General features: G+C 45.3%; 2 protein-coding genes across 2 annotated transcripts; one reads left to right on the top strand and one right to left on the bottom strand.

The window, feature by feature from the left end:
- Nucleotides 1-1,481: 1,481 nt before the first annotated feature.
- On the top strand, nt 1,482-6,462 carry LOC137348539 (zinc finger protein 84-like). Its single transcript, XM_068013844.1, has 3 exons — nt 1,482-1,515; nt 5,040-6,255; nt 6,345-6,462. The coding sequence occupies exons 1-3, from the start codon at nt 1,482-1,484 to the stop codon at nt 6,460-6,462; spliced, it is 1,368 nt and encodes a 455-aa protein (XP_067869945.1).
- A 17,690-nt stretch (nt 6,463-24,152) lies between these two features.
- Nucleotides 24,153-25,458, bottom strand: LOC137348472 (zinc finger protein 391-like). The gene has a single exon (XM_068013776.1). It carries the CDS (start codon nt 25,124-25,126, stop codon nt 24,368-24,370), a length of 759 nt encoding a protein of 252 aa, XP_067869877.1. The 5' UTR covers nt 25,127-25,458; the 3' UTR covers nt 24,153-24,367.
- Nucleotides 25,459-25,652: the final 194 nt, after the last annotated feature.

Raw genomic sequence — 25,652 nt, 5'->3', positions numbered from 1 at the left:
CTGCAGCAACGTACTAAGGCTCCTTTGACAGCACCTTCCAAAGCCATGACCTCTACCACCTAGAAGGACAAGGGCAGCAAATGCATGGGAACACCACCACCTGCAAGGTCCCTTCCAAGCCACACACCATCCCGACTTGGAACGATATCACCATTCCTTCACTGTCACTGGATCAAATTCCTGTAACTCCTTTCCTGGCAGCACTGTGGGTGTACCTACCCCACATGGTCTGCAGTGGTTCAAGAAGGCAGCCACCACCATTTTCTCAAGGGCAATTAGGGATGGGCAATAAATGCTGGTATAGCCTGCGACGCCCACATCCCCATGAATTATTTTTTTTTTTTTTTGAAGTATCCAAAATTGAAAACCGATTAGCGAGAGAGATCATGTCAGGGGACTCCTGCACTACCTGCCTGGTACTGTTCGACTGCCTGGCGGTCACCCATTCCCTATCTGCCTGCCTGCTCCTAACCTGTGGTATCACCACCTCCCAAAATGTGCTATCTACACAGTCCTCCGCCTCGTGGATGCACAACAGTGATTCCAGCTGCCGCTCGAGTTCCAAAACCCGGAGCCCAAGTTTCTGCAGCCGGTGACACTTCCTGCAGATGTTTGTCTGGGGCACATGGTGCATCCATGACTTCCCACATGCCACAGGCTGTAAGTTCCACTCACCAGAGTTGCCCTGCCATACCTTATCTTTACAGACTATTTTTTATAAATAGAATAGATTACCAGTTACTCATCAACCAGCTCTTTCTACTGCACCGAAGCAAGAACCAAATACAGGAGGGTTAAAAAAATACTAGAAAAATGGAGCACCTCCACCCCCCTTCACTGACCTCGCGAGTCACCAACTCGAATCTGCACACTGTTTGCAGGCTGCACCCAGACCTCTGTATTTATACCTTTTGAAGCTGAAACTGCAGCAACCAGATTTGACTGGTTGACTGCTTAACTAATCAGCTGCTCTGCAGTAGACCTTGTTAATCCCTGTCTATGACTGTAAGAGACTTACTTTACTTTCTTCACCCTACTTTATTTAGAGGGTAAATCTCAGTTAAATGCTAACTGCAGACCAGACCTTCATAAAGATAACACACAAAATCCCCACTCACCAAACTCGAATCTCCACACTCATCTTGCAATCTGCACACTGTTTTGCGGTTTTAGCGAAAGTGGACTGGAAACGGCTACTTGAAGGCAAATCAGTGTCAGAGCATTGGGAGGTGTTCAAAGGGGAGGTTCAAAGTAAACATGTTCCCACAAAGAAAAAGGGTCACACGGCCAAATCTAGAGCCCCATGGATATCAAGGAGCTTACGGGGTAAGAGAAGGCAGAAAAGGAAAGCTTGTGTCTAACCCCAAGAACTCAATACTATAAAAAGCTGAGAGGAGTATAGAAAGTGGAGGGGTGAAATCGAAAAGGAAATTAGGAAAGCAAAGAGAGGGCATCAAAGAATATTGGCAAGCAAAATTAAGATGAACCCAAAGATGTTTTATGAATACATTAAGAGTAAGAGGATAATTATGGGAATAATTAAGAGGACATTAATGATTTAGACGTGAATATATGAGGTATGATCAGTAAATTCGCAGAGGACACGAAAATTGGCGGTGTCGTAAATAGTGAGGAGGAAAGCTTGAAATTACAGGATGATATAGATGGGCTGGTAAGATGGGCGGAACGGTGGCAAATGGAATTTAATCCTGAGAAGTGTGAGGTGATGTATTTTGGGAGGACTAACAAGGCCAGGGAATATACAATGGATGGTAGGACCCTAGGACGTATAGAGGGTCAGAGGGATCTTGGTGTGCTTGTCCATAGATCACTGAAGGCAGCAGCACAGGTAGATAAGGTGGTTAGGAAGGCATATGGGATACTTGCCTTTATTAGCCGAGGCATAGAATATAAGTGCAGGGAGGTTATGATGGAGCTGCATAAAATGCTAGTTAGGCCACAGCTGGAGTACTGTGTACAGTTCTGGGCACCACACTATAGGAAGGGTGTGATTGCACTGGAGAGGGTGCAGAGGAGATTCACCAGGATGTTGCCTGGGCTGGAGCATTTCAGCTATGAAGAGAGACTGGATAGGCGAGGGTTGTTTTCCTTAGAGCAGAGAAAGCTGAGGGGGTACATGATTGAGGTACACAAAATTATGAGGGGCATTGATAGATTTGATAGGAAGAATCCTTTTCCCTCAGCAGAGGGGTCAATAACCGGGGGCATAGATTTAAGGTAAGGAGTAGGAGGTTTAGAGGGGATTTGAGGAAAAAAAATTTCACCCAGAGGGTGGTTGGAATCTGGAACGCACTGCCTGAAGAGCTGGTAGAGGCAGGAAGCCTCACAACATTTAAGTAGTATTTAGATGAGCACTTGAAACGCCGTAGCATACAAGGCTATGGGCCAAGTGCTGGAAAATGGGATTAGAATAGGTAGGCGCTTGATGGCCGGCACAGATACGATGGGCCGAAGGGCCTGTTTCTGTGCTGTATGACTCTGAATCTAATTAAGGAAAGAGTAGGGTCCATAAAAGACCAAAAAGACAACCTATGTGTCAGGGCCGAAGATGTGGGTGTGGTTCTTAATGAATACTTTGCATCTGTCTTCTCAGAAGAGGGGGACGATGCAGATATTGTAGTTAAGGAAGAGGGGTGTGAAGTATTGGATGTAATATGCATAGGGAGAGAGGAAGTATTAATTAGCATCCTTGAAAGTTGATAACTCACCAGGGCGGGATGAAATGTACTCCAGGCTGTTCAAAGAAGCAAGAGAGGAAATAGAATCATAGAAAGTTTAAGGCACAGAAAGAGGCCACTTGGCCCATCATGTCTGTGCCGGCCGAAAAAGATCCACGAAAAACGAAATAGCTTTAGGTCTGTCCATCATTTTCCATTCCTCACTGGAGACAGGTGTTATGCCGGAGGATTGGAGAACTACTAATGTTGTACCTCTGTTTAAAGAGGGAGCGAGGGATAGACCAATAATTACAGGCCAGTCAGTCTAACATCAGTAGTCGGCAAATTATTGGAATCTATTCTGAGACATGATAAACTGTCGCTTAGAAAGGCACAGATTAATCAAGGACAGTCAGCATGGATTTGTTAAGGGAAGAACTTGTCTGACTAACTTGCTTGAATTTTTCTGAAGTAGTAACAAGGAAGATTGAGGCTAGTGCAGTTGATGTGATCTATATGGATTTTAGCAAGGCTTTTGAGAAGGTTCCACGTGGTAGACTGGTTTTAAAAAAAAGCCCATAGGATCCAGGGAAATGTCGTAAGGTGAAGACAAAATCAGCTCAGTGGCACGAAAAAAAGGTTAATTGTTGACTGGTGCTTTTGCGACTGAAGGACTATTTCCAGTGGCGTTCTGCAGGGTTCAGTACTAGATTGCCTGCTTTTTGTGGTATATATTAACAATTTGGATGTAAATATAGGGGGCATGATCAAGAAGTTTGCAGACGACACAAAGATTGGCCGTGTGGTAGGTAGTGAGGAGGATAGCTGTAGGCTGCAGGATGATGGACTGGTCAGGTGGGCAGAAAAATAAGAAATGGAATTCAACCGGGAGAAGCGTGAGGTGATGTATTTGGGGAAGTCAAAGAAGGCAAAGGAATATACGATTAATGGGAGAATACTGAGAAGACAGGAGGAAGTGAGGGACCTTGGAGTGAATGTCCACAGATCCTTGAAGGTAGCAGGACAGATCGATAAGGTGGTTAAGAAGGCATATGGAATCCTTTCCTTTATTAGCCGAGGTATAGAATACAAGAGCAGGGAGGTTATGCTGGAACTGTATAACTCATTGGTTAGGCCACAACTTGAGTACTGTATGCAGTTCTGGTCACCTCATTACAGAAAGGATGTAATTGCGCTAGAGAGGATGCAGAGGAGATATACAAGGATGTTGCCGGTCTGGAGAAATGTAGCTATGAGGAAGGACTGAATAGGCTGGGGTTGTTCTCCTTGGAACAGAGGTGGCTGAGGGGATATTTGATTGATGTACAAAATTGTGAGGGGCCTGGATAGAGTGGATGTGAAGGGCCTGTTTACCTCAGCAGAGGTCATTGACTAGGGACATAGATATAAAGTGATTGGTAAAAGATTAGAGGGGAGAAGAGGAAAAATGTTTTCAACCAGAGGGTGGTGAATTCGCTGCCCAAAAGGATAGTAGAGGCAGAAACCCTCAACTCATTTAAAAGTTGTCTGAATATGCACCTCAAGTGCTGTAACTTGCAGGGCTGCAAAGAGGGATTCGGCTCGGTGGCTTGTTTTTCAGTCGGCGCAGATACGATGGGCCAAGTGGCCTCTTTCTGTACCGTAAATTTTCTATAATTCTATGATTGTATGACATGGAGAGAATGTTTTCAATTGTGAGTGAATCTAAATCCATTGACCTTGAATACAGTTACTGATAAATCTAGCAGGTAAATGAGAGATTTCTTTACTCAGAGTGGGCAGAATATGGAAGTGGTTGTGGCAAATAGCTGAGATGCTTTCAAAAGGAAACTGGATGAAAACAGGAGAGCAAAGGGAATAAAAAGGTCTGCTGAAAGGAGATCGATGGAATGGGAGCAGACACATGAGGTGTATAAGCACCTGTACAGACTAGTTGGACTCAATGGCCTGTCTGTGTACTGTGTTTTCTATGTCATTCTATGTAATCTCCTTTTACAGAGAATTGGAAGGGGAGGATTTGCAGATGACAAACTGAAACCAAACATCCCGTCAAGATCTGGCAGTCACTCGATCAATCGGGACCTGAATATCATTGTCCTTTGAATGTGGAAGGAGAAATATTCGTCTGTTCTGTCTGTGGGAAAAGATTTCAAACATCAGTGTGACTGGAAAAGTACCGAGACAGACTCACCCAAGTGAGTGTCCCAGTACATTGACTGTGGAAAGAGTTTTAACCAGTTACAGAGCCTGAAACACATTACACCATTCACAGCAGGGAGAAACTGTACACAGGTTCTGTGTGTGGCCGAGACTTCAACTGATCGTCCAACCTGGAGGGACAGAAGGACACTCGCACCACAGAAAAACCATGGAAATGTGGAGACTGTGCAAAGGGATTCAGTTCCCCATCCCAGCTGGAGACTCATCACCGCACTCACACTGGGGAGAGGCTGTTCACCTGCTCTTTGTGTGGGAAGGGATTCATTAATTCATCCAACCTGTTGGCACACCAGCCAGTTCATACTGGGGAGAGACCATTCATCTGCCTTCGATGTGGGAAGGGATTTAATACTTTATCAACCCTCCAGACACACCAGCGAGTTCACTCTGATAAAAGACCCTTTAGATGTTCTGAGTGTGAGAAGAACTTTAAAAGTAAAAATGAGCTGCTGCAACACCAACGTACTCACACTGGGGAGAGGCCGTTCACCTGCTCCGTGTGTGGGAAGGGTTTCACTCGGTCATGCAACCTTCTGAGACACCAACGCACTCACACTGGGGAGAGGCCGTTCACCTGCTCTGCATGTGGGAAGGGATTCATTAATTCATCCAACCTGCTGGTGCACCAGCGCGTTCATACTGGGGAGAGACCGTTCATCTGCCTTGAATGTGGGAAGGGATTTAATACTTTATCAAACCTTCAGACACACCAGCGGGTTCACTCTGATAAGAGACCCTTCAGATGTTCTGACTATGGAAAGAGATTTAAAAGTAAAAATGAGCTGCTGCAACACCAACGTACTCACACTGGGGAGAGGCCGTTCACCTGCTCTGACTGTGGGAAGGGATTCACTCGGTCATCCCATCTTCTCAGGCACAAATTTGTTCACACTGATGACAGACCTTTTAAATGTTCTGACTGTGAGAAGAGATTTAAAAGTAAAAACGAGCTGCTGCTACACCAACGTACTCACACTGGGGAGAGACCGTTCACCTGCTCTGACTGTGGGAGGGGATTCTCTAGGTCGTCCCACCTCCTGAGACACCAGCGAGTTCACAGTAGGGAGAGGCCGTTCACCTGCTCTGTGTGTGAGAAGGGATTCACTCAGTCGTCCCACCTCACTCAACACCAACGTGTTCACACTGATGACAGACCTTTTAAATGTTCTGACTGTGAGAAGAGATTTAAAAGTAAAAACGAGCTGCTGCAACACCAACGTATTCACACTGGGGAGAGGCCGTTCATCTGCTCCGAGTGTGGGAAGGGATTCAGTCTGTCGTACCACCTTCTGAGACACCAGCAAATTCACAATGGGGAGAAACTGTTCACCTCCGTGTGTGGGAAGGGATTCGCTCAGTCATCCCAACTCACTGAACACCATCTTGTTCACTCTGATCAAGATCTTTGAAGTGTTCTAACTGTGAGAAGAGATTTAAAAATAAAAGGCATCTGCTGAGCCACCAGTGGGTTCACACTGGGGAGAGACCGTTCACCTGCTCTGTGTGTGGGAAGGGATTTGCTAATTCAAACAGACTGCTGAAACACCAGCGAGTTCACCAGTGACTGCATGGATTGGATTCTGCTGTTATTGCTGCTGTTAATCACATCCAGAACTGAATCCTGACTGGAAGCCTGTTTCTAGTTGGGTTTCCACAGGGCTCGGCACTAGGCCACTTGCTTTTCATGGTGTATATCAATAATTTAGACTTAAATGTAGGGGTCATAATTTAAAAATTTGCAGATGATACAAAAATTGGTCGTGTAGTTGATAATGAAGAAGAAAGTTATAGACTGCAAGAAGATATCAATGGACTGGTCAGGTGGGAACAAAAGAGGCCAATGGAATTCAATCCAGAGAAGTGTGAGGTAATGCATTTGGGGAGGGCAAACAAACCAAGGGAATACACAGTGAAAGGTAGGATTCTGCAAAATGTAGAGGAACAGAAGAACCTTGGAGTGCACATCCACAGATACCTGAATGTAGCAGGACATGTAGATAAGGTGGTCAAGAAGGCATTTGGGATACTTTCCTTTATTAGCCGAGTCCTAGAGCATAAGAGCAGGGAGATTATGTTGGAACTGTATAAAACACTAGTTAGAACTCCCCCTGCCTAGAGAACTGAGTACAGATCTTGTCACTACATTTAATCAACTATAAAGTAAGACTGGGTAATTAATTAGCATAAAGCTAAAGACAATTTGAGAATTTATCATACAATTACAGTCAGTGTTCAATTAATCAGACCTAGCGGCTAAAGTTAAATAACAAAGGTGTCATGGTCTTGTGTTTTTTTTTTCTCTCCTCAGAAATATTGTGGTTCGCCTTCAAGATTATAAAAAGAACAGTGCAGCTTTAAGAACTCTCCAGAGGCACAGTGAGCCAGGATGCATTCTAGTTGCCTAGCAACAACCACAGAAAGAGAGAGAGGACAGGAGGTTCATTGTTGCAGTTTGTCTTTTGAAAACTGGCTGGCTGAGACTGGTTTGCAGAGACTGTTCCAGCAATTGAAGGAAGAAAGCAGAGCTCTGAGAAAATTTAAACTGAAGGAAGAAAAGCTGTGTTATTTCTCTCTCAAAATTCTACAAAGCTTCAAGCCGAATTAATTCCATAAAAAATAAAAAAGCTTTTCTCTTTCACTACAAATTATTGATATTTGCTGATCTTTGGAAGGACCTTTTTCCATCGGGCTTTGGAAGTGAACTTTGACTGTGTTGTATTGGAAGTCCATTTGTCAGGAACGTAATTTGCAAAGACTTTATTTTTTTCAATTTTTTTTCAGTCAGTTAATTTAAAACAGAGTATAAGAATGCGAGTGTGGGAGCTAGATGTTTAAATAAGTTAGAAGGTCTTTAGATATTGGTGTTTAAGATTTTAGTTTTTTTTAATAAAGAATTAATTTCTTGATATCTGAAGATACCTGGTTTGGTTTGCTTCATTCGGGGGTTACTAGATCGTTCAATTTGGCTGCTTTTTTTCTTCGATTTGGAAAGCTTAAAGAAATATGATGTGACCTGTGGAACAACGGCACTGAATTGACAGGGCTTTGCTCCCACGGTGATTAGAATCATATATATATTGATTGGGGGCTTTGTCCTGAGCGGTTGTAACATATTTTAATTGAGGGCTTGTCCGCAGTCGAATCATATTTAATTAGGCAGCTTGCATCTGGGGTCAGAATCATTAATTTGGAGAGCTCGCGTCTGGCATCATATTAATTGCTTTCGCGTCAGGGATCATATCAGTTGGAAACTCGATTGTTGGGATCTAAATCTAACGCCAGTAACGAAGAAATAAAATGAACCAGGTCTCTAGTATAATAAGGTACAGTCTATACCATAGTAATGGCATTAACAGTTGCAGCAGAGTTTTTAGGAATGCCGAATGTTTCCCTCAGTGACTTGATAACTTTAACCAAGAATAAATTAAAAGAATTGGTGGTAAAATTGGAGTTAAAATTGAAATTAGGTGCCAAAAAAGCAGAGATAATTGACATAATAGCCCAACATCTGGAATTAGAAGGGGAATATGAGGAACAAGAAGAGAGTAATGCAGTGGTATTGGCTAGGATTCAGTTAGAAACAAAAATACTTCAGACTGAAAAAGAAAAAGCAATAGCAATAAGGAAACCTGAACTTCAGAGAGAAAGTGAAAGAGAAGAGAGGGCTAAAAGAGATGGAACTAAGACAAAGGGGTAGTCTTGAATCCAGGGAAAATTTGGGTCAGGAAGAATCTGAATTTAGCTCAGGACCTAGCGAAAGGCTGTTGATATTTATTCAAGCTCTTCCCAAGTTCGAGGAAAAGGACATGGAGGCATTTTTAATATATTTTGAAAAAATATCCAAACAGATGAAATGGCGAAAGGAAAGTTGGACACTGTTTATACAAAGCTGGTTGGTAGGCAGAGCTGAAGTTTATGCCAATGCTTCCTGAAGAGGCTTCTGCAGATTATGTAATGGCAAAAATGGCTATTCTCGCTTCATATGAGTTAGTCCCTGAAGCTTACTGTCAGAAGTTTTGGAACTTAGAGATTAGCTGGGCAGACATATGTAGAATTTGAGAGGGTGAAGCAAATTAATTTTGATCGTTGGCTACGGGCATTAAAGATGGAAACCACATATGAGAACCTGTGGGAGTTGGTTCTCTTAGAAGAGTTTAAAAACTCCATTCCTTCAGTAGTGAGAACTCGTATATAACCTGAAAGTTTTGAAAGCGAGGCAAGCAGCGGAACTTGCTTATGATCGAGCTTGTGAATAAGGAAAGGAAGTTGCTGAGGGTAGAAGTGAGGTTCGCAGGCCGCAGTTTTGGCATTGTTACAAAACAGGTCACCTTCATTCAGAATGCTGAAAATTGCAAGGTAAGCCCAAAGGACATGTTGGAGTACGCAAAGCTAGTGCAGAGGAAAAGACTCTGACTGAGAGTAAAGCAGATCAAGCTGTAGCTTTAACGACAGTTGTTAAAACCAGATATTAAAACTAAAAGGAGGGTAGAGATTAAGAATAAAATACCGGAAAGTTATAATGAATTTTTGTCAAGGGGGAAAGTAACTCCATATCCTGTAACTGAGGCAAGAAAACCTATCATTATACTCAGGGAGACAGGAGTAACCCAAACACCCTTGCTGGGGAAAGATATAACGTTTCCACCGGAGAGAGCCTCGAACACTGAAGTTTTAGTTAATGGAATTGGTGGGGAGTGTATACCCGTACCTTTACACAAAGTACGCCGAGAGAGTGATGTTGTGTTTGCCAGTAGAGGGAATTAATCTAGGAAATGATTTGGCTGGATCAAAAGTATCAGTTTCTCTATAATTATAGAGGAACCAAGTGAAATTAAGGAAACTGAGGAATTACAGGAACAAGTTCTGGGAATATTTCCTGCATGTGTAGTCACCTGAGCAATGGCTAAACAGGATCCATTGTCGGAGGTAAAGGGGCACCACAAACAGATAGCCAAGTATGTGAAACCTTATCTGGGGATTTAGATAGTCCAAAGATGTTTAACAGATCTTCTATCATTGCAGCATAGCAAGCTGATCCAGAGATATACCAAATGACGCAGACAGCTCTGACAGAAGCTGAGGTGAAAGGCGTTCCGGAAGGCTATTACATGGCAAACAGGGTTTTGAGGAAGAAATGGAGACCGCCTCATAGACCTGCAGATGAAGACTGGACAGTTGTTGAACAGATAGTGGTACAACTTAAAGATCACCAAGGATTATTACGGTTAGCACACAACATTCCTTTTGCAGGACATAGGGGAATTCAGAAGACCAAATCACGCATAAACCAACATTATTACTGGCCATGTCTTAAAAAGGATGTGAGACAATTTTGTCGGACATGCCATACATGTCAAATTGTGAGAAAATGACAATCTACCATAAAACTGGCACCACTAGTTCCCAGTGATGGAGGAACCATTTAGCAGGGTATTAGTAGACTGTAGGACCTTTGCTAAAAACAAAAGCAGGTCATCAATACCTACTTATTATCATGGATATGGCTACTCGATTTCCAGAGGCCATTCCTTTGAGGATAATTACTGCTAGAATTGTAGCAGAAAAGTTAATCCAATTATTTATGAGATGTGGGTTCCCACGTGAAGTTCAATCAGATCAAGGTTCAATTTCATGTCTAGGGTATTTCAAGAATAGACAGAAGACAGAGAGTTGGGATTAATGTGTCTTTTTCAGATTAGAAAGACGTAACTAGTGGAGTGTCACAAGGATCAGTCCTAGTGCCTCAATTATTTACTATCTATATTAATGACTTGGAGGAGGGGCAGAGTGTAATATCCAAATTTGCTGCTGATACAAAAATAGGTGGGAGGGCATGTTGTGATAAGGACATAAGGAATCTGCAAGGGGATATAGATAGGTTGAGTGAGTGGGCAAAAACTTGGCAGATGGAGTTTAATGTTGGAAAGTGTGAGGTCATGCACTTTGGTAGGAAGAATCAAAAGACAGATCATTATTTAAATGGAGAGAGACTCCAAAAAGTGCAGCAAAGAGGGATCTGGGTGTTCTTGTGCATGAAACACAAAAAGTTAGCAAGCAGGTGCAGCGAGTAATTAAGAAGGCACATGGAATTTTGGCCTTTCTTGCTAGGGGGTTAGAGTTTAAAAATAGGGAAGTCTTGTTACAACTGTACAGGGTGTTGGTGAGGCCACACCCAGAGTACTGTGTACAGTTTTGGTCCCTGTATTTAAGAAAGGATATACTGGCATTGGAGGCAGTTCAAAAGAGAGTCACTAGGCTGATTCCTGGGATGAAGGGGTTGACTTATCAAGAACAGCTAAACAGGTTAGGCCTTTATTCATTAGAGTTTAGAAGAATGAGGGGTGATCTTATTGCAACATACAAGATTCTGAGGGGGCTTGACAGGGTAGATGTTGAGAAGATATTTCCACTTGTGGGGGAGTCTCGAACTAGGGGATATAGTTACAGAATAAGGAGACATTCATTTAAACATGAGATGCCAAGGAATTTCTTCTCTCGGAGGGCAGTGAATGTCTATAATTCTCTACCTCAGAGTTGTGGAGACTGGATCACAAAGTATTTAAAGAGGAGGTAGATAGATTTTTGAAATATCGGGGAGTTGAGGGCTACGAGGAGCTGGCACGAAAGCGGAGTTGAGGTCTGGGGCAGATCAGCCATGATCTTATTGAATGGTGGGGCAGGCTTGAGGGAATGAATGGCCTACTCCTGCTTCTATTTCTTATGTTCTTATGTAAGAAGTCAAGGGCAATTTGGGGATTAGACAATTGAAATCTTCAGCATATCACCCACAGTCACAGGGAGCTTTAGAGAGATTTCACGAAACTCTCAAAACAATGATTAGAACTTACTGTCATGAATATCCACATGACTGGGATAAAGGACTAGACTTTCTTTTATTTGCCACCAGAGACTCACTGAATGAAACTACACGCTTCAGTCCTTTCGAATTGGTTTACGGACGTGAAGTAAGAGGTTCACTAAAACTTAGACAGATCTTGGAACAAAAGAATGAATCTTCGATACTGGACTATGTATGTGTTCTGGGAAAGGCTCAGGAAAGCTTGCAGTATAGCTCAGGAACACCTTAAAGCATCCCAAGCCAATATGAAAAAGTGGCAGACAAGAATGCAAAAGCCTGTGATTTTCAACCAGGGGATGAAGTATTAGTGTTGTTACCATTACAGGGAGAACCAGTAAAAGCACAGTTCAGTGGCCCATATCGAGTGACCAAAAGAGTAGGTAAGGTAGATTACTTGATTGACACCCCTGATCGCCGGAAGAACTGTTTGTGTCACATAAATATACTAAAGCAATATTATCGCAGGGAGGAGAATAAGCCAGTACAGGTATGTCAGGTAATCGGGACTGTTCAGAAGGAAAAGGATAGTGAGGATAAGACAAAAGCAGGCCGAGGAAATTCTCAGATTGAACCTCCAACTACCAGATTAGCTAATACAGAATGGCTAGGATGCCCACACTTCAATCACACTCCTGCCCATGGGCTAATTAGCATATTCTAATGAGTTAAATGACCTGACTCCTTAAACTCATTTGGCGGAATGCCTCATCACCAGAACTTTCAAACAAGCACCAAGACGTAGCTTGGCTGGTGGTGAGAAGAGCCCTCCCCGTCAGATCCTTCCTGCATGCCCGAAGTCTCATCCCCTCTGCACAATGCCCTCGAGGTGGCTGTGGTGGGGAAGAGATGGTTGCCCATCTCCTTCTGGAATGTGTCTTTGCAAAGCAGGTGTGGAAAGAGATGCAGTGGCTTTTGTTGAGGTTCATCCCAAGCAGCTCTGTAACACAGGAATCTGTGCTCTACGGGCTGTTCCCAGGGACGCACACCGAGACAAACATCAACTGCTGCTGGAGGACTATCAATTCGGTGAAAGACGCCCTTTGGTCTGCCCGAAACTTGCTGGTCTTCCAGCGCAAAGAGTTGTCCACCACCGAATGTTGCAGACTGGCACATTCCAAGGTCCAGGACTACGTGCTGAGGGACGCACTAAAGCTTGGGGCAGCCGCAGCAAAGGCTCAATGGGGAAAGACCACAGTGTAAGGTTCCCCCACCAAGCTGGACTGAGGGGCTGGAACCATGGGAAGCCCCTTGAACTCTATCGTTAATATTCTCAATTGCTGTAAATGTAAAACTGTAATTGACATGACAATTGTGAAACGGAAGGGTTGGGAAGAAACTCATGACATTATTGAAAGAAACTGATCTCTTTTGCAATGTTTGTATTTTTTCGAGCTGTTTGGAAACTGTTTGGCAATGTAATTTTTACAGATTTTTATGAATAAAGTATATTTTGGAAATAAAAAAAAAAACTCCCTCAATCTCTGATGCCTTTTCCCTCCATAAAACCCTGACTCTCTCCCACCCTTGTCACTCCCTCATCTTCACTTCCTCAAGTCTAAGGAACTCAGATTTAAACATATCTGGCCCAACCACCCAACTCAGCGCTGCTGCCCCAAGGTGGCGGCCGTTAACCTGGGCGTGTTACCGGGAGAAACCCCGCTCAGTGCAATCCCGGGAGCTGCAGCTTATTAACCGAGGTTTGCGGAGCCTTCCCGCCCTCCCGCCAGCTCCATCGCTCCCTCCATCACTTCCCGGCTGCAGATGCGACTCTCAAGCCAGAGGAATATATTAATTACAATAATTGATTTAATTTGATGTGAAATAGTTTAGTTTATAAATTGAATCCTGTTTCTCTCATTGTTTTTCCCAACTCAGATTCATGGCCTCATTTGTTTTCTTCCTCTGAGCCCCTGAACTCCCTCTGACAGGGTCATGTTACCGAGAGCTGATTGATTGTCCTGGGAAGCAACAGGAAGAAGCTCAGAGGCCGGAGGGCCAAGGGAGCAGCGTCTTCTGGAAGCAATCGCGTCCTTTGAGGGCTGCAACCTGAGGCTGTCAGTCAGGTGAGTCAGTGTGAACCCCTGGCAAACTATTTATCATTTCAAAGTGAAATCAATGTTTCTTTTATCAACAAAACACTTTAACATTTAACACTATTTTGTTTTCCTGGAATTCCTATTCTGAGTCTCAGACACTTCAATGCCAAGTGGATCAGGTGTTTAAGGGTCATTATTTCCCTAATTCCATGTCGCTGTTAGTTCAAGATACAGAGATTGATTTGCCCCTCATTATGTATCGATTCGTGATATTTAAAAGGACAAACTCTCACCTTTCTGCACATTTATTAGTTAAATAAACATCCTGTTAGTAGTGAGGCACATTCTGTATGGGGAGGAGATGTCTAAGGGCTTCAGCCTTTAAAATTCTCATCTTTTTGTTCAACCTCTTCCATGGCCTCACCCCTCCCTATCTCTGTGACCTCCTCCAACCCCACAACCCTCTTTTCAGGAGAAACTGTTTCCAGTGTCAGAAGGGTGGGTAAGCACATGACACGGATTTAAGGTCATTGATAAAAGAACCACGAACCAAAAACATTATGCAGTGAACTGTTACGATCTGGAACACACCAACTGAAAAGGTGCTGCAAGTAAATTCAACGGTAACTTCCAAAAATTGACTTCCCACAAGTGCCTATTGAATTTGCTTTTGAAATCATTAATCATCTCCACTTCCTCCACCCTGTAGACAGGGAATTCCAGGTCACTACCACTCGCAACATAAAAAAAAGTTCTTCCTCACATCTCCCCTGTGTCCTTTGCTCAAAACTTCAATGTTATGTCCCCTATTCCTTGTACCATCAGCTAATGGCATCAGCTCTTCTTTGTCTACCTTATCTAAACCCGTCTTTATCTTGCACACCTCTATCAGAACTTGCCTCAAACTCCTCTGCTCCAAGGAAAACAATCCCAGCTTCCCCTACCTAACCTTGTAGCTAAATTCCCTCAACCCTGGAACCATTCTGTTAAATCTCCTCTACACCCTCTCAAGGACCTTCGCATCCTTCCTTAAGTTTGACCAGAACTAGATGCAATACTCTACTTGTACCCTAACCAGAGCTTTATAAAGGTTCAGCGCAACTTCCCTGCCTTTCTCCCTCCACCACTGGCGCACAGTGGCAGCAGTGTGTACGACATACAAGATGCACTGCAGCAACTCATCAAGCATCCTTCGATAGTACCTTCCAAACCCGTGACATCTATCCCCTAGAAGGACAGGGGCAGCAGATGCAAGTTCCCCTCCAGGTTGTGCACCATCCTGACTTGGAACTATATTGCCATTCCTTCGTTGTCACTGGGTCAAAATCCTAGTGTACTAACCCCACAGTGCCTGACTGCAGTGTTTGTTTTATTGGTTCATGGTATGTGGGCGTCACTGGCAAGGCCAGCATTTATTGCCCATCCCTAATTGCACTTGAGAAGGTGGTGAGCTGCCTTCTTGAACTGCTGCAGTCCATGTGGGGTAGGTACACCCACAGTGCTGTTAAGAAGGTAGTTCCATGAGTTTGACCCAGCGACAGTGAAGGAACGGTGTTATAATTCCAAGTCTGGATAGTGTGTGGCTTGGTGGGGAACTTGCAGGTGTTGGTGTTCCCATGCATCTGCTGCCCTTGTCCTTCTAGTGGTAGAAGTTATGGGTTTGGATGGTGCTGTCTAAGGAGCCTTGGTGCGTTGCTGCAGTGCATCTTGCAGATGGTACACATTGCTGCCACTGTGTGTCAGTGGTGAAGGGAGTGAAAGTTGAAGGTGGTGGATGGGGTGCCAATCAAGTGGGCGACTTTGTCCCGGATGATGTCGAGCTTCTTGAGTGTTGTTGGAGCGGCACTCATCCAGGCAAATAGAGAGTATTCCATCACACTCATGACTTGTGCCTTGTAGATGGTGGACAGGCTTTGGGGAGTCAGGAGGTGAGTTACTCGCCACAGGATTCCTAGCCTCTGACCTGCTCTTGTAGCCATGGTATTTATATGGCTGCTGCAGTTCAAAACTGGTCAATGGTAACCCCAAGGATGTTGATAGTGGGGGATTCAGCGATGGTAATGACATTGAATTTCAAGGGGAGATGGTCAGATCCTCTCTTGTTGGAGATGGTCATTGCCTGGCACTTGTATGGCATGAATGTTACTTGCCACTTATCAACCCCAGGCGGGATATTGTCTAGGTCTTGCTGTATTTCTACACATACAGCTTCAGTATCTGAGGAGTTGCAAATGGTGCTGAACATTGTGCAATCATCAGCGAACATCCCCACCTCTGACCTTATGATTGAAGGAAGGTCATTGATGAAGCAGCTGAAGATGGTTGAGCCTAGGACATACCCTGGAGCTGAGATGATTGAGCTCCAACAGCACAAGCATTTTCCTTTGCGCTACTTATGACTCCAACCAGCAGAGAGTTTTCCCCCTGATTCCCATTGACTTTTGCTCGGGCTCTTTGATGCCATACTCGGTCAAATGCTGCCTTGATGTCAAGGACATTCAGTCTCACCTCACCTCTTGAGTTCAGCTCTTTCGTCCATGTTTGAACCGAGGCTGTAACGAGGTCAGGAGCTGAGTGGCCCTGGAAGAACCCAAACTGAGCGTCACTGAGCAGGTTATTGCTCAGCAAGTGCTGCTTGATGCACTGTTGACAATACCTTCCATCACTTTACTGATATTCTTTCATGGGATCTGGTGTTGGTGGCAAGGCCAATATTTGTTGCCCATCCCTAATTGCTTGAGAAGGTGATGGTGATCCACCTTTTTGAAACCACCACCACCTTCTCAAGCGCAGTTAGGGATGGGCAATAAATACTGACCTTGCCATCAACACCCAGATCCCATGAATGAATATCTCCATTTATGAAGTCTGTATCCTGTATGATTTGCTAACAACTCTCTCAGTATGTCCTGCCACCTGGTGTAGGCCTGAGGCTCCGTATATTTACCCCGCGATGACAGGCCTGGGGGAGCGGAGTAGGATCACGGTGCTTGCACGGCCATCTTGGTGACGGCAGAGAGTGGGCGGGGCTTCAAGCTCCCAATGAGCTCAATTGACTCATTGATTTGATTCTCACTCTGCACACAGGGGCTGGAGAACTGAACCCAGTCAGAGTAGAGGGAGGGAGAAAACTGGCAGTGGAGGAAAGAGATAGTGCGATGGATTTGGATTTCAGTGCAGGGAGGAGGGAGTGTGGGATGGGGATTTACAGCTTTGGGGGAACAAGAGGAAAAATGTTCCATATAAACTAGAATTGTCTGTTCAGAATTTCTATCCTGTACTGACAGTGATGACTTTTGTAAACTTCTTCTACAAGGTATTAAAATTTGCAGACAGGAAACTCAAACCAAACATCAAGTCAAGATCTGACACAGCCACTCGATTCGTCAGGACCTGAATATCCTTTGAACATGGAAACAAAAAGCACCGATGACAGTGGGGAGAAACAGTACAAGTGTCCTGTGTGTGGACGAGGCTTCAGCCGATCATCTGGCCTGTCGACACACAAGCGCATTCACACAGGGGAGAAGCCGTATAAATGTGGGGACTGTGGGAAGGGATTTAATTATCCAGTTGAGCTGGAAAGTCATCGACGCACTCACACTGGGGAGAGGCCGTTCACCTGCTCTGAGTGTGGAAAGGGATTCACTCAGTTATCTGGCTTGCTGACACACCAGCGAGTTCACAGCAAGGAGAGGCTGTTCACCTGCTCCGTATGTGGGAAGGGATTCACTCAGTCATCTGCTCTGCTGATGCACCAGCACATTCACACTGGTGAGAGGCCATTCACCTGCTCGGTGTGTGGTAAAGGAAGTACTGATTTCTCTGGCCTGCAGAGACACCAGCGAGTTCACACTGACGCGAGAGAATTTAAATGCTCCGACTGTGAAAAAAGCTTTAAAAGTCCACGTTCACTGAGGGAGCACCAGCGCATTCACACTGGTTCCACACCGTTCAGCTGCTCTCACTGTTGGAAGAGGTTCAGGGCATCATACCACCTTGTGGTACATGAGCGTATTCACACTGGAGATTCACTTGTTTATCCCATCTCACTGCACGCCAACTTGTTCACACTGATAAGAGACCGTTTCAATGTTCTGACTGTGAGAAGAGCTTTAAGAGCAGAAAGCATCTGGAGACACACCAACGTAATCACTCCAGGGAGAGGCAGTTCACCTGCTCAGAGTGTGGGAAGGGTTTCACCCGTTCATCCACCCTGCTGAGGCATCAGCGGGTTCACACTGGGGAGAGACCATTCACCTGTTCCGAGTGTGGGATGGGATTTGCTGAGTCAAACAATCTGCTGAGACACCAGCGAGTTCACAAGTGACTGCAGGGATTGGATTCTGCTGTTGTTAATCACATCCAGAACTGAACTATGTTTATTCTGACAATTGGAGTTTATTTCTGCTAATGTTGATAAGCCCTAAAACTGGGCTGGGCATTGATATTCTGCATAAATATTGAGTAAAGGAGCTTTACTTGGAACGCACTGGCCGAAATTTTACATTGGGCTGGAGGCCCCGCCCACTGGCCAAACAGTTGGTGGCAAGTCCGCCTCCGCTGGGCCTGGGAGCCTCACAGTGATTTTAAGTGGCTCGGGACCTTAATTAGCCTCGGGCGGGACTTCCGCCCCTCTGAGGCAGGAAGTCCTTCCTCCAAGAGCTGCCGGCCGATCAGTGGCCACTGCTGGGACTGCATCCGGGGAGAGGAGCAGCAATGGAGGCAGCCCCAGAATGAAGGTAAGTGTGTGGGGCCTCGCTGGAGACAATCGGCCGTGACCTGAGAAGACAAGGTGGGTCGGTTGGGGGTTGTGGGGGGGTGGGTGCAGTGAGGGAATGTGCTGTAGTGGAGGCGGCATGTGCAGTTGGGGAGCCACTGTGGGGCCCCCACCGTGCGGCACAGGGTGCCCAATCAGGAGGGTCCCTCTCCAGCCAGCAAGGAGGCTGCCAGGTTTTAATGGGCGGCCTCTTGGGGTCCGAGTTGGCCGCCTGCCGCTGGGAAAAGACCAGGGAGGAGTCCCTTAAGTGGCAATTAACTGGCCACCTAAGGGCCTTAATTGGCCCGGGGCGGGTAGGCAGCTTCTCACCGTCGCCGCTACCCATAAAATAGCAGCGAGGGCGGGAAGGTAATGGAACGGCACCCCCTCCCCGCCTCCCACTCAATTGTACACTCTCCCCCCTCCCCCTCAATTGTACACCCTCCCCCCTCCCCGCCTCCCACTCAATTTTACACCCTCCCCCCACCCCGCCTCCAGCCCGCTCCTGCAGGGCATGTAAAATTCCTGCCACAGTATGTGGAGTATTTGTTTTCTCCATGAAAAGAGAAGACTAATTGATGTTCTGTTACCGACTGTTCCATTTTTGGACGTTTTCTTACTCTGTGATTTCAGTTGTCCTCTAATTCGCCTTCTACCATATCAAACCCCAAGCTTTCATCATTCCTAGAAATCTGTTGAAGACATTGATAGTTACTGGAATCTACCTGATGTTGGTGTCATTGCCTTTTAGAAGGTTTCCCAGTCTGCTTTTTTGAAATTCCATCGTGTTTCTGGTGTTGATGTAATGACAGGAGTTTCAATACCAATGGTGATGATCGAGGGCCTGTGTTAACTGTTGGGGAATTTGTCAGGAACAGTTCTGGAGTCGACGATCGGGATTCCTTTGCTATCTTTGGAGAGGAAACATAGATCTGGCTTATATTCTCTCTGCCAACTTGAGGAATGGAATGGACATCAACCCTTGGCATCAAAAAGGAGAATTTATTCTCCATTGAAGCCCACTGTACAATTGCTTCTCCATTATCGTTGAAGTCTACGTTGCCCCACATTGTGTGGTGGATATTAAAGTCTCCGAGATGTATTGATGGATGTTGACGAGGAGGGAACAGTGGGTCACGTCACTGTACGAGTGGTGGTTTGTAAACATTGGAGATTGTTCACTCTCCTACGTGTATTGTGGTGAAAACCCCAGCAATACTAGGTCTGCTTCAGTTCAGTGCAGCCTTTGATGCTTGGTTTGATTTAACAGATCTGGTCTATTGGGAGGGTCATTGCAACCAATTAGATGAAAACCTGTAATATGTCCTCTTGTGTCGAACTAGTGGATGTGTTCGATGTGTGTTTCTTGAAGAACCAGGACATCAACCCTGAGCTGCTGGAGTAAACAACAACAACTGATATTTATATAGCACCTTTAACAGAACAAAACATCCAAAGGTGCTTCACAGGAGCATTATAAATAAACTCTGACACAGATCCACATAAGGAGATATTAGGTCAGATGACCAAAAGCTTTTAATGAGTGTCATAAAGGAGGAAAGTGAGGTAGCGAGGTGGAGAGGTGTTGGCAGGGTAACCTTTGGAGATATTGACATTTTGTGTGAGAGATGCCTTCGATGCTAAGTTGACAGATTCAGGTGGTTGGCCCTACATTTAGTTTTTTATGGTCCTGAAGAGGACTCTTTCATTTGCTTGATTTGCTGCTCTCACCAGGAGGTTGATTTAACAAGTTCAGTGTCCTTTCAGATGATGTTAGTTGTGATCTAAGATGACGGAACAGGGTGAGCCGCGAGAACGCTGTCACCATCCACCGGAGAACAGCCTCAGACCCAGTCATGGTGACTGCTGCCACCTTCTCCATAGCTGGAAGATTAAAGCATCTCCATCATGGGACTGCGGAGCTCCTAAACAGACCCTGGAGAACATGGTCAAACACTGTCCTCAGAGGAGATTCACAGGCAGCCTACACCATATCCACACTGTTACACCGGAAGCTTTGGCCTGGATTTCTGACTCAGATATTGATACTTAATGTGGTTTTTGCTTCGACCATATGAAAAAATAAGAAACCCCCCAGCTCGTTCCTTTCTCGTGCACCGCTTGTTGGTGTCACAGACTGAACTTCAGGGTCTCACTTTACAAACATGTGGAGTTCCTTTGAACCACCCCGTATAGAACTCTCTTGTTTAAGATTTGAAATCTATTATTTTCTATATAATTTAACTCTTTTCGGGTCTGATTTAGTAAAACTCCTCCACACATACTGTGTATGAGAGCCTTTGAAATGTTCTGATCTTTATAATTGTCATTGTTGATGGTCTTGTCGATTTTAATCTCCTGCTATTAATATAACTTGCACTATTTCTTTAATTGAGAAAATTGTTTCAAACTCTTCCTTTCTCAGCTCTTTAGCTTCTCCATTGATCCCTGTCAATATTCCTTAGTTCGGGTTAGGGGCTGGGGTTAAGGTTAGGGTGCAGGGTTAGTGGTTAGTGGATCTGGGTAGTCAATAACATGTTAGGTTTAGGAGTTAGTGATGAGGGTTTGAAACGACTATTAACACCAGTGCCACTCGAAACGTTGTTTTCTTGTTTTTTATCTTCGTACAGATGAGTCACAAACTTCATGAATTGTTTCTTCTTTCTGGCCTGAGCCCAATTTCCTCCCTTCTTTCACTACATTTCCCACTCAAAAAGACATCAAGGACATTAGATTTGATGTTGCACTGGTTACATCCAGTCATAGGCGCTCTGATTCCAGATTTGGTTTCACAGTGCAAGTCCTCCCTGCATTTGGTGCCTCAGTATTGATGCTTGGGATGTGAGCATCGCTGCCAAGGCCAGAATTTGTTGCCTTTGATATCAATTAGGTTTAGGCAATCACTCTCAACTCACCTCTGGAATTCAGTTCTTTTGTCATGTTTGGACCAAGGTTGCAATCTCCCCCTGTCTGATATAAACAAACCCTACAGTCACTGACACCAATCTCCACTGTCTGATATAAACCAATCCCATAGTCACAGACACCAATCTCCACTGTCTTTTTTTTAATTCATCCATGGGGTGTGGGCATCGCTGGCCAGGCCAGCATTTATTGCCCATCCCTAATTGCCCTTGAGAAGGTGGTGGTGAGCTGCCTCTTGAACCGCTGCAGTCCATGTGGAGTAGGTACACCCACAGTGCTGTTAGGAAGGGAGTTCCAGGATTTTGACCCAGCGACAGTGAAGGAACGGCAATATAGTTCCAAGTGAGGATGGTGTGTGACTTGGAGGGGAACTTGCAGGTGGTGGTGTTCCCATGTATTTGCTGCCCTTGTCCATCTAGTTGGTAGAGGTCGCGGGTTTGGAAGGTGCTGTCTGAGGGGCCTTGGTGCATTGCTGCAGTGCATCTCGTAGATGGTACACACTGCTGCCACTGTGCGTTGGTGGTGGAGGGAGTGAATGTTTGTAGATGGGGTGCCAATCAAGCGGGCTGATTTGTCCTGGATGGTGTCGAGCTTCTTGAGTGTTGTTGGAGCTGCACCCATCCAGGCAAGTGGAGAGTATTCCATCACACTCCTGACTTGTGCCTTGTAGATGGTGGACAGGCTTTGGGGAGTCAGGATTCCTAGCCTCTGACCTGCTCTTGTAGCCACGGTATTTATATGGCTACTCCAGTTCAGTTTCTGGTCAATGGTAGCCCCTAGGATGTTGATAGTGGGGGATTCAGCGATGGTAATGCCGTTGAATGTCAAGGGGAGATGGTTAGATTCTCTCTTGTTGGAGATGGTCATCGCCTGGCACTTGTGTGGCGCGAATGTTACTTGCCACTTAACAGCCCAAGCCTGGATATTGTCCAGGTCTTGCTGCATTTCTGCACGGACTGCTTCAGTATCTGAGGAGTCACGAATGGTGCTGAACATTGTGCAATCATCAGCGAACATCCCCACTTCTGACCTTATGATTGAAGGAAGGTCATTGATGAAGCAGCTGAAGATGGTTGGGCCTAGGACATACCCTGGAGCTGAGATGATTGAGCTCCAACAACCACAACCATCTTCCTTTGTGCTAGGTATGACTCCAGCCAGCGGAGGGTTTTCCCCCGATTCCCACTGACCTCAGTTTTGTGAGGGCTCCTTGATGCCATACTCGGTCAACTGTCTGATATAAACCAACCCCATAGTCAGTGACACCAATCTCCTCCTGTTTGATATAAACCAACCCCATAGTCATAGAGTCGTACAACATAGAAACAGGCCCTTCGGCCCACCACATCTATGCCGACCATAATGCCTATCTATACTAATCCCACCTGCCTGCATTAATTCCATATACCTCTATGCCTTGCTCATTCAAGTACCTGTCCAGATGCCTCTTAAATGTCACTACTGTTCCTGCCTCCACCACCTCCTCAGGCAGCTCATTCCAGATACCCACTATTCTTTGTGTGAAAAATTTACCCCTTGGATCCCCTTTAAACCTCCTCCCTCTCACCTTAAATCTATGCCCTCTACTTTTAGTCACCCCTACCATGGGAAACAGACTCTGGCTATCTACCCTATCTATGCCTCTCATAATTTTATATACCTCTATCATGTCCCCTCTCACCCTCCTTCGTTCCAGGGAAAACAGACCCAGCCTATCCAATCTCTCTTTATAACTCAAGCCCTCCAAACCAGGCAACATCCTTGTGAATCTTTTCAGCACCCTCTCTAGCTTAATCAAATCTTTCCTGTAGTGCGGCGAACAGAACTGCACACAGTACTCCAAATGCGGCCTAACCAACGTTATGTTCAACTGTAACATGACATCCCAACTCTTGTACTCAATGCCTCGGCCGATGAAGGCAAGCATGCCATACGCCTTCTTCACCACCCTGTCTACCTGTGTTGCCACTTTCAGGGAACTATGTACTTGCACCCCAAGGTCTCTCTGCTCAACAACACTTCCCAGGGCCCTGCCATTCACTGTATATGTCGTGCCCTGGTTTAACTTCCCAAATGCATCACTTCACACTTGCCTGCGTTAAATTCCATTTGCCACTCCCTTGCCCACTTTCCTAGTTGTATAATCCTATCAAAGTGATCACCCCTTTCTTATTTCTAAGTTTTACCCACATGGCCTCGCTGGACATTCCCCCCGGGATATCCTCTCTAAGTACTGCCGTGATGTCCTCCCTAATCAATAGTGCAACTCCCCCTCCTCTCTTACCTCCACCTCTGTCACGCCGGAAGGATCGGTACCCTGGAACATTGAGCTGCCAGTCCTGCCCATCCCTCAACCACGTTTCTGGAATAGCTATAATATCATGATCCCATGTACCGATCCATGCTTTGAGTTCATCTGCCTTACCTGTAAGGCTTCTTGCATTAAAGTAAATGCAGTTTAGCCTACCAGACCTTCCATGCTCCCTGTCCTGCCCCTGCCCGGCCTGTCTACTGGACTTGCTTACTTTAAGTCAGTGACATCAATCTCCTCCTGTCTGATATAAACCTACCCCAAAGTCACCGACACCAATCTCCACCTGTCTCGTTTAAATCAGTGACACAGATATAGGATTGAAGTAAAAGTTTATAATTGTATTCAATACTAATTCCTGATGCGAGTCCCTGAATTAAGTAAAGATCACAGACAGCAGTTCTTAAAGGGACACTGCAGGCCCAAAAACACAATCAGCTAAATTCCAGAACATTAAACTCCAGTCCAGTTACAGGTGTTATTAACATCAGCAAAAACAAACACCAACTGTCAGAACAAACATGTTCAGTTCTGGACCTGATTAACAGCAGCTAAAACAGCGAAATCCAACTGCTGCAGTCACTTGTGAACTCGCTTGTGTTTCTGCAGATGTGATGACTGAATGAATCCCTTCCCACAGACGGAGCACATGAACGGCCTCTCCCCAGAGTGAACACGCTGGTGAATCAGTAGGTGGGATGAGGTTGTGCATCCCTTCCCACACACAGAGCAGATGAACGTCTTCTCCCCAGTGTGAATTTGCTGGTGTGTCAGCAAGCTGGATGATCGAGTGAATCCCTTCTCACACACTGAGCACGTGAATGGCCTCTCCCCAGTGTGACTACGCTGATGGGCTAGAAGCTGCTTTGTGCTTTTAAAGCATTTCTGACAGTCAGAGCATTCAAAAGGCCTGTCCCTAGTATGAACACGCTGGTGTGCCAGAAGCTTAGATGACTGAATGAATCTCTTCCCACATACTGAGCAGGTAAATGGCTTCTCTCCAGTGTGAACTTGCTGGTGTCTGAGAAAGTTGGCTGACTGAGTGAATCCCTTCCCACACTCAGAGCAGGTAAATGGTTTCTCTCCAGTGTGAATGCGCTGGTGTCTCTGAAGGCTGGAACTCTGAGCGAATCCTTTCCCACAGGCAGCGCAGATGAACGGTCTTTCCCCTGTGTGAACCCGGCGGTGTGTCAAAAGGCTGGATTTCTGAGTGAATTCATCCCCACAAATGTAGCAGCTGAATGGCCTCTCCCCAGTGTGACTGCGTTGATGAATTTCGAGTTCAGATGGGTAACTGAATCCCTTCCCACAGTCCCCACATTTACATTGTTTCTCCATGATGAGGGTGTCTTTGTGTCTCTCCAGGTTGGACAATTAGTTGAAGCCTTGTCCACACAGAGAACCTGTGTAGAGTTTCTCCCCGCTGTGAATGGTGCGATTTTTGTCAGGCCTTAAAATAGTTAAAACAGTTCTCCTTCCACATTCAAAGGTCAATCATAATCAGGTCCTGATGAATAAAGTGATTGTCAGATCTTGATGTGATGTTTGGTTTGAGTTTCCTGTCTGCAAATCTTTCCCTTCTAATATCCTGTAAAAGGAGTTTACAAAAGTCAATACAGGATAGAAATTCTGAACAGACAATTCTAGTTTCTACGGAACATTTTTTCCTCTCTTGTAACCCCAAAGCTGTAAATCCCCGCCCCACACACTCTCCCTCCTCCCTGCACTGAAATTCAAACCCATCGCATCATCTCTTTCCTCCACTGCCAGTTTTCTCCCTCCCTCTACTCTGACTGGGTTCAGTTCTCCAGCCCCTGGGTGCAGAGTGAGAATCAAATCAATGTGTCAATGATTTTTCTCTCCT

Source organism: Heterodontus francisci, chromosome 34, assembly GCF_036365525.1.
Source record: "Heterodontus francisci isolate sHetFra1 chromosome 34, sHetFra1.hap1, whole genome shotgun sequence".
Classification (NCBI taxonomy): Eukaryota; Metazoa; Chordata; class Chondrichthyes; order Heterodontiformes; family Heterodontidae; genus Heterodontus; species Heterodontus francisci.
Note: the sequence above shows the minus strand (reverse complement) of the source record. Positions and strands in the feature narration are given on the sequence as shown.